Source organism: Pteropus vampyrus, unplaced genomic scaffold (genome assembly GCF_000151845.1).
Source record: "Pteropus vampyrus isolate Shadow unplaced genomic scaffold, Pvam_2.0 Scaffold28, whole genome shotgun sequence".
NCBI lineage: Eukaryota > Metazoa > Chordata > Mammalia > Chiroptera > Pteropodidae > Pteropus > Pteropus vampyrus.
The window spans coordinates 4,588,454-4,598,297 of record NW_011888809.1 but is presented as its reverse complement, the minus strand read 5'-3'; the positions used below and the strand labels follow the sequence as shown (position 1 = coordinate 4,598,297).

Here is a 9,844-nt window from a genome sequence, read left to right as displayed (position 1 = left end):
TTGACTAACAGATCCACCATATGCTTCAACTTACATAGTTGTGTCATAGCCATTTAATTTCAAGTAAATGGCTATAATTAGAAGTCCTTACACGATTTTTGCTTGTTCTGTGCGGTTTATTTTTCACTTGCAGATATCTAACTGGAAAACAAACTGGATAGTAAGTGGAAGAAACTGCCTGCTGAAACCTTCTTCCTACGAGAACAGGGCAGAATTTCATTTTATTTATTGTCCTTTAAAAAATCTGGTCTAATAGTCACTATGAATCCTTCACACATGACCAAGCTATTCTTTGCTTGCGATCGTCTCCTGCAGTGTTTATCTTAATGTTCTTCCATGTGTATAATTTCCCAGGAAATTTAGTACTTAATATTCTGATGGTTTCCAGGACATGTTTTGTCTCCCTACTGAGACATTATGTGATTCAAGGGCAAAGTCTGTGCCTTATACCATTTGTTTATCTTCCAGTGCTGAGTCCACATGAGGCGCTAAATAGTTAGAGCAGTAGTTCTGCATGTGGAGTGGAGGTGAGAGTCACATATAAGGAGCTTTTAAAAACTTTATGCTCCATAGAAAGGCCCATATAATTCTTAAGGTACTAGATTTAAATTTTTTATTCCTATTATTTATATTTCTAATGATAACTTCAACTTGTCTTTTTAAAATCTAGTATCTTAAATATGAGAACTTGGTATATGATAAAGGCAACACCACAAAACCAATAGGTAAGTGATGGATTATTTGTAGCAAATAATAGGGAATACTGGCTCATTGATTTAGAGGAGGGAAAAAGCTGAATCCCTTAATTAATAAATAAAGAATAAATGAAAGAATAAATGAGATTTATTTAACTAAATACTGTACAGTTTTGTAGCAGTTTTATAGATTTTGAAGAAACAAGAGATGAGAGAGAGACACTGAGCTGCTGGTCTCATGTATTTTTATCCTCGTGGGGTTCTGTGGACAATTAATATACACATATACATATATTTATGTACATACACATATTTTATTTCAGTTTTTTTCCAGTCAGATTTTTTATAAAGAAAATGAAAGCAGGGTATAGGGGGAGATGTTCTTTTAGATAGGGAAGACCTATCTGAGAAAGTGACACCGGGCAGAAATTTTCACAGAAAGCAGAAGCAGGACATGACTCAATCTGAGAAAAGGGCATTCCAGGTGGAGGAGACAAGTAACTGCAAAAATCTTCAGGCAGAAAAGAGCTTGTTTGGCTCTTTGAGGAACAATACAAAGGCCAGTGGGATGGAGCAGTGAGTGCGAGTGTATTGGGAGAGTGAGGGAGAGATTTGTCTTTGACCTTGATGGTTGGTTGACTGGGAATTGGATAGTGAGCGGGAGAAAGGCGAGAAACTAACAAAATCCAAGTATGGAGACAGAAGCCTCCTCCAGATGTGTGAGTGGCACATCTAAGCCCTTAGTCTGCATGTAGCAGGTGTGAATTCCCATGCCTCGGATGAAAGCTGAGTGGTGTGGATAGCATTGGGCAGGATGTGGTGAGTGCCATCAAACACAGGGAGATCTTGGCGTCTGTCTTTGGGCTGCTATGGCAGAATACCACCGACTAGGTGACTTATAAACAACGGAACTTTATTTCTCACGATTCTGGAGGAAGTCTGAGATCAGGGTTCTAGCATGGTCTAGTGAGAGTCCTCTTTTGAGTCACAGACTTCTCATCGTGTCCTCACATGGGGCAAGGGGCTTGGGAGCTTTGTAGGATCTCTTACAAGGGCACTAATCCCATTCATGAAGGCTTCACTCTCGTGACCTAATCACCTCACAGAAGTCCCACCTACTAATACCGTCACCTTTGGGGGTGAGGGTTTCAACAAATGAATTTTGGAGGACACAAACATTCAGATCATAGCAGTGTTCAGAATAGAGAAGCAAGAAACAGGTCTTGACAGTGGACACTATGAGCTGCATTTGACGCAGGAAACCCCCTGTGGAGGTGGCAGAGGCTGCCTTCCTTACATGCACATACATGGATGTTGCATAGAAGGGGAATGCATCATCTTTCCTTTGGTGAAGGTTTCTCTGAGAAGAGTGTGGAAGGATGGGGTTTTATTTCACCCTCACCCCTTTTATTCCTGCCTCCAGTGTACCCTGTCTGGGAAAGGTTCTTTTCAGTACAATTAAATGTGAAAATTATGCTGGGATTGGCATCTCATACAAGCAAAATTTTAGAGACTTGAAAGACTTAAGTCTACTTAGCTGCTATAGATCGACTCCTTCCCCTCTAGGAATTGGCTCATTTGGTTGCAGGGTTGGCAAGTCTGCAGTTCGTAGGGTGCTTTGGAGGGCTGGAAATTCAGTAGGAGTTGATGTTGCAAGTGTTGAGTCCTGATCCGCAGGGCAGCAGGCTGGAACCTCGGGCAGGGTTTCTATGTTGCAGACTTCTGCCCTTTTTAAATACAATTGATTTTTGACATTTACGTATATTTTCTCTAGCTTTACTGAGGCATAAATGACATAAACTGTATATTTTAAAAGCGTACAACTTGATGATTTGATAGATGTGTATATATATCAAGAAATGATTATCACAATCAAGTTAATGGTTACCTTTATTTTTTTTTTTCCCCCTGTGGTGAGAATGCTTAAGGTCTATTCTCTTAGCAGATTTCAAGTATACAATACATATCGCAGCCTTGAGAAGAATTCCTTCTGCTTAGGGGTAACTCAGTCTTTGCCCTTAAGGCCTTCACTGCTTCAAGAAGGGTCACCCACATTGTGGAGGGTAATCGATCTCATGATTTACTTACTCAGAGTCTACTGATTTACTGATTTTATGAATTAATTTTTACCTGTTATTTAGTTGTTTACTTATATTTACTGATTTACTGATTTTCTTACTCAAAGTTTAATCTAAAAAATACCTTTACAGAGAATTCAAGACTAATGTTTGACCAAACGATGGGCACCATAGCCTGGCCAGACCATCACAGGGTGCTAAATTGCTTTGTGTTTTAGAGGGGCCTGGGCCTCCCTTGGGTATAAAGATTGTTCTTTGAAAGCGCAGTGTAAGAGAGTCGTTCAGACCACCCTCTATGGAGTCCGACCTCCACCAGTTCTCTAAACTCTGGATAATTTACTTAATCTATTTGTGCTTTAGCTTCTCAATCTGTAAAATATGAGAATAATATTACCATCTCATAAGGCTATCAGGATTAAGTGAATTAATGCAGTTAAGAGAGCCTAAAGCAGTGTCACGTAGAAGTGCTCAGTAAATCTTAGCTATAGTTATGAACACAATTATCATTATGAGATGGTTTTGGGCACAGAGAATAGGGACCCAGGAAATCAGCAAAGACAAGCCAGTAGAAGGAACTCTGAAATGAACAAGGGACAGACCTCAGCAACAGGACCAGGGCTAAGAGGAGAAAGGGCCAGTCAAGGTATGGAATGGGTAGAGCTGGTAGATTTGAGGAGTACTTATCTTTCGTTTTATTTTTCAGCTTTCGAATTTCTTCTGACATCCTCAAGTATTCAGGAAAGTCGATGAAGAGCTACAGTTTAGTGTCAGTCACGGTTTGCAGTTGCCTTGGGGACTAGCAGCAACCATATGTTTGCTTTCCCAAGGAAGTGGTATGGTAGAGAAACAAAAGAGGGTCTCTGGTGATTTTATTTTAATATTAAAAGAAAGAATGACTCCAGAATTGGCATGCTTGGGGACATTTCAGTAACACACACATATGCCATCGCCTGCCATCTGATATCTCGTGAGCCAGCCATGCTCACTGCTCACTGTCTGCCATGTTGGCCTGTCCTCGTCTGCCTCTCGGCTTTTGTGTATGTGAAAACGTTGCCTTTGGACATTTGAATCTAGAGAGGAATAAAAAAAATAAATAAAAAAAGGGGAGAGTTAAAATGAGGTGCTTGGAATACTATATTGCAGCTCTGGTGGGGCTACAGTCGGTAAAGAGTGGTGGCTCTAAAAAGTGGCCGAATGACCTCGGACACATAGGATAAGGCCCTGGAGGGAAATAGGTAAAGCTTTGCTTGCTCACCTTAACTTCCTGGCCCATCACAGACCCACGGATTTCAGGCTCAGCCCCAGGACTGGAAAAGGACGGTTCGAGATTGGTCAGACTTGAGCACCTTGCAAACAGCTATTGCAAGCCAAGTCACTGGTGCCAGGCAAAAATATTAGCATTTATCGCATTTCAGTAAAAATGATGTGGCCCAGTTAAATTAGATTTCTTTTCATTTACAATAGACTTAAAATCCTATTTAGCTATAATCCAACCATTGTAAAATTGGTTACAAGGATCCTAATTTTCTGAGATATTGAAGCCTCCCCATTCTATCAGAGCATCTTGATTTTATCCATTTTCATCCATCGTTAAATTTCTTATGGCTGAGAATGCCAGAGGCGACCTACCTTTCCAATCCGTTGCTGCATTCAGCAGTAACTGGATTGAGATCAGAAACGTTTATTTTATTCAATGCCTTATCTGTTCTTTTCCACTATTTTAAACACTAGTGAGGGTCAGACTGAAAATCCTTCTCTGATTCTAACTGTAATCAAGCGGGAAATGGTTTTATTTTATTTTAAACTAATACCAAGCCTAAGAAGACAGCATCGTTTCATACAATGGGATTGAATGGCCCTTTCTGCCATTGCTGAAAATTTACAGTTTGCATATCTTACCACAAAATCCATGCTTATGTGGTGTTTCACACTTAAAATTCTCTGAGCCTTCTCTCTACTTAAATTGATGTCTTTCATTTGGGAGCCAGCTCAGGATTCGTCATCTTTAGGAACTTACAGTTGCAGGTGGTCTCTCCTTCGCGTGCATTCCTGCTGCTGTAAAGGTCTGTGTTACCTGTACGGTCTATTTGTCCACAGTCTCTCCTTTGCTTCTTGTGTGTGCCTTGCTTCCCCATCCAAATAGGGCACTTTGTGAAGGCTGAGCCTATGGCTCAAACGACTCCATCTGCTTCTTTTAGTAGACAGAAAACATCTGCTGAGGGATTGATTCCAACAAGAGAAAGCTTGTCTGCACAAGAGTCTCTTCTTTTCTGGGTTCCTAACATTAGGATCTTTAAAATGTTAGTGAGATAATCCTATGAGGGGCTTCTTGCTGTCTCCTTCCCTCCAGTCTCCTCTAGGCCTCATTGCTTTCCAGGGAGACGTCAGTGGGCTCAGCGGCTCAGGGTGTGGGTGCTGCATGATGTAGGAGAGGGGGTGCAGTGGAGTGGGAGCAGCTGTGACTCAGAGTCCATGCTGAGCTCACTGGTTTCCCAGGCACTGCAGCTTCCTTCCTGTAGAGCAGGGATCGACTCTGCCATGAAAACTCACCATTCTCCCTTCCTGTCCTGCCTGCAGGGTCGGTACTTACAGTTTTCCTCTGGAGCCATCTACAAAGAGATGGGAAGGATAGGATCGGGATATTTGTAGGGCACTTGAGTCACTCTGATTCAGAGCAAGAGACAGGCAGGGCAGGAGGGAGTGTCTGTGATCCTGACCTTGGTATTCAGTATTCTCAGGTGAGCTGGAGAGCTGGTGTGCACCAAAGCACGATGCTACCACCGGCTGCACCTCACTGAGGCAAGGCTGACTGAGCCCATGCTTTGAGTCCCGCTCTATTGGAAGGGCTGGAGTTTGGGGTACAGAAACTTGTCCAGTGTGGCCCCTGAGATTGAGTTGCTGAACCCTCTCCCTATGAGGACTAAAACAGTGCTCAGCATCTTCTGTGCCCGGGCTACATAACTTCTGGGTCCCAAAACCAAAGAAGAGCAGATCTCTGAGACATGTGGTGGGGTAGGGAGAGAGACACACAGGAAGATCAGAGACAATAGAATTTTATCAATTTATTATTCAGCAAACCTAATGAACCTTCCATCAGCCAGAATGTACAAAACCGAAAGTGTTCTCTCCTCGAGGGAGATGAAGCAAGGGGCAGTAACAATATGGCATGACATGAGCCGTGCTGTGGAGAGCGTGGGGGACCGTGTGAGCCCCCGGTGGGGGCACTTCACCAGCCAAGGCTTCCTGGAGCTGAAAAAGCAGAAGGCATGAAAAAGTGACAAAATGCCTTTCTTTCTCAAACTTACTAAGAAAAATATCAGCCAGAGTGCCGACAGAAAGAATTGTTTGTCGTTCTAGAAAGTTTGGGTCAAGTGTTTTTGCCTCTGTTGTTTTATTTTGTTTCCCAAAGTCAAATAACCTATTATGTTGACTTTGTGAAGAAGGAAACTTCTGGAGCTCTCCTCTCTGGCCTCAGCCACATTTTATCTCAGAAAATGCACTGAAGGAGGAGTTAGACGAGTGTCTAGGCCGCGCCCCAACATCTTTCTGAGGTACATGAGTGCTGGACAGCTGTGTCTGCAGCCCTTTGGCAGGGAGACGCAGGGCCCGTGGCTCCTTTCCACCCTCCCACACGTGTCTGTGCTCTAGGTGGCACACAGGATACGCACTACATTGGGAAGAGGAGCTGTTCTCTGGAGACAGCTTTGACTTGGCCTGCAATCTGGCCCGCCTTGTTGTTCTGGCTACTGAGGAGCTCCGGGGTTCTCTAGAAGACTCGCCATCTTACTTCCCATCAGCGACCAGTCCATTCTCCAGCACTGGCTAAAAATGTGGTGTTAGTAAGGTTAACACAGGAGAGCGTTACTGCTCCAGCTACCCTAGGAGGTTGTCTGTTCTCGGAACACAGGTTCCAAATGTGATGGATTTTGGGGCCTCTTTTTGAGTATCCAACAGGCCTGGAAGAGGTCAGGGCTCTATCTGGCCTGGTCCTCTCTCTTCTAAGCTCCTTACTCCTATAGGAGGAGTTCACTCCCCAAGCTCTGAGGGGCAGAGGCAACCTGGCCAGGAAGCTCTGGCATAGCTGGGGAAAGTGGCAGTGTATTTCTTCCTCGATGGCGGTATGACTGAGGCAGCTCCTACTGCATTAGTCTTGTGGACCAGCAATACGCTTACTAATCATCAGAGAGTAAGAGGCCATCTTCCTCCTAGCCTGCCATAGGACAGGCAGCTCACTGTCGACCCACGGGAGAATTTCTCTCCTTCTGGTCCAGGATTTCCTCCCTCGATGACTTCTTCTTCTTCCTCTTCTTCTCCTCTTCTTCCTCCTCCCCCTCATCCCCCTTTCCCTTCCTCTTCCCCCCTCCTCCTTCTCCCTCTCCTCCTCTCCCTCTCTTTCTTCTCCCTCCTCCTCCCCCTCCTCTTCCTCCATTAAATTTATGGGGGTGACTTTGTGCCACTGAGCTTTATTGTAGCTCAGAGATGCTGATCTGAAGATAGGCCATTAGAGATGAGGTAAGATTTGAAGTTGTATGTTAGGGACTCCTGTGTCTGTTCTCTGAGGGACATCGAAAGCTCAGTTCCTCACAAAGCTCTTCCCTAATTCACACTGTAGCCCTCTTACAGTTTTTGTGGTGTTAACAAATGGAACGAGATCCTGGAACTGGAAATCACAGAATATCTGGGGTCCACTCTCATCACCTTCGTCTCATTCATCTTTAACTTCTGACATCTGTCAGGCCTGTACTATATAGACTTGAGAAAATGATCTTTTCTCTTTGAACCCCATCTGTAAAGTGGGGTGATCAGTGCCCATCTCACAGGGTCTTCAGAAGAGTATATCAGAACAGAATATTTTGCATGGTGCCTGGCACATAGGCTACCCCTTGGAAACAGCGATTAATGCAAGTCTTTGATCATGAAGACTGGGTGACCACAACTGCTCCTGAGAGCAAGGACACCACAGCCTCTGAGGATAGAGGCAGGGGACAGATAGGGAGGCCTGGCCCCATGACATTCGATCCTATTTCTTTATTCTCTCTGCTTGTCAGACTTGCTATAGAGATGCTTCACCTTAGTCCAGTGCCAAGGCTGTCTGGGAGTCTGGTTTGTATTCTGCTGGGGCCTGGAACAAAGCCAGGGAGACACAAAGAAGGATGTTTCCCTTTGTGTCTACAGCTGCTTCCTGGTTACAATGGGCTATTGTTGTGCTAGGCCACAATGGAGGGGAAGTGTAACTGATGGGCCAATTGATTCTGTCTCATGTCCCGGGCCTCAAATGCCTTGCTCTGTCAGGGGCATCTGAGGATTTGAGAAGTTGTCTCAAACAGTATATTAGTTATTACTGACTGGTTGATGGATTATTGATCTTAACTCTTTTCTCCTTTCCTATAATAAAGTGATACCTTCATGAGCTTTGTCATATGACTTTGGTGTACTTCCCTTAGAGTAGGAGTGTATGCCCCATTGATGTTGAGCATGACTTTAACCAATGGTATATTAGTATATTTGATGTGAACAGAGGATTTGATTGTGCTTAGTTTATTTGGCTTGGCCTCTCGTATTTCTGCTATCTGCCATGGAATTACATGCTCTGGATAGCTTCTGGTCCATGGAGAATGATGATACATATGGAACATACCTGACTCTATACTTAGTCCAGATCCAAGCCTAATGGAATCCAGTTGAGATCAGCTGAATCCCAGCCTACCCACAGATCCATGAAAGAGAAAAATGAATGTTTTTGTTATAAGCTGACGAGATTTGGGGATTGTTTTTTATGCATCATGGTTTCGAAGCAGTAGCTGACTAATGCACTGACACATGGATCCTCTAGTAAAGAAAGCATCAGCAGGTGCATTGGGTGGCTGAAAACTGGCTGATGTAAGCCCGTTGCGGAGGCGCTCAGACTTTTCTGAACTAGAATGATCAACTATCATTTTCCTTGGAGGAGATTATAGCAAACACAGGTTGGGCAAGGTTTGTCCCCTTTCTGCTTTTAATACCCAACCTGGGGCCCTGCTCAGAGTAGAGAGCTAATAAATGTATGTTAGATCTTACTGGAATGAATTAAAACATAGCCAGGCTAAGGAGGTCTTATTTCTGAAAACAGGGCTTTCTGTATGAGCATCCCAAGATGCAAATCAGAGAAGAGGCCATGAGAAGGGCAGGCCTCACCCACCCAGGGCAAGGCCAACTCCAAGAGAAGTTTCAGAAATGCCCTGAGTCTGTGAACAGTGTTGGTAGCTTTTGTTTTCTGATGGTTGCTAGAGAATACCCTTAGAAACTTATCATTTTCTATCTCAGTCAGTCCGGGCTGCTATAGCAGAATATCATAAACAGGGTAGCCAATAGGAGTTATTTCTCACAGTTCTGGAGGCAGAAAAGTCCAAGATCAGGTTGCCAGCATTATTGGGTTCTGGTGAGAATTCTCTTACTGGTTTGCAGCTGGCCATCTTATTCGTGTCCTCACGTGGCCAAATGCTGAGAGAGAGGGGGGTGGGGAAGCAAACTCTCTACCATCTCTTCTCATGAGGACACTCATCCGATCATGGGGGCTCCGCCCTCATGAACTAATTACCTCCCAAAAGCCCAACCTACAGGGACTATCGCACTGGAGATTAGAGTTTCAACTTTTGAATTTCGGGAGACACAAACATTCAGTCTATACCATTTTCCCTTCTGGAAAAAACTCTTGACTATGTAAAAAACTGTCCCTCTCTTTTCTGTGCTCCCTACTGCCCCTACCAAAATTTTATATATATATATATCAGACACTACTAGGATGTTTCATCCCAGCAAAGGCTGGCTGTCAGCTGATCGCCACTAACCTGATTTCATAAAGACGTGAGAAATAATCCTTCTCAGAGATATTTGTATTTTTAAAGAGAATTCAAGGAGTTGCAAAAGGCTTCTCTAAGCAAAGAAATGACTCACCGATGATAGAATATCAAAAACTGCATTAGGCTGTCAGTGTTTTCGGGTGGAAAGTTCTCCTCCTATCCCTTCACTGTAATCCCTCTATGTAGGTTTCTTAAATCCTCCTGTATTAGGGTGAGATCTGCTCATCTGCTT

At 43.8% G+C, this 9,844-nt stretch overlaps 1 protein-coding gene across 1 annotated transcript in view; it reads left to right on the top strand.

Moving 5' to 3' along the window:
• Positions 1-3,523, top strand: part of TDRD15 (tudor domain containing 15) — an 85,768-nt gene extending 82,245 nt beyond the window's left edge. The window contains exon 2 of the mRNA XM_011356624.1: positions 3,477-3,523. Within this exon, the coding sequence (XP_011354926.1) occupies positions 3,477-3,523 (47 nt within the window). The remainder of the gene's footprint in view (positions 1-3,476) is intronic.
• The last annotated feature ends 6,321 nt before the right edge of the window (positions 3,524-9,844 follow it).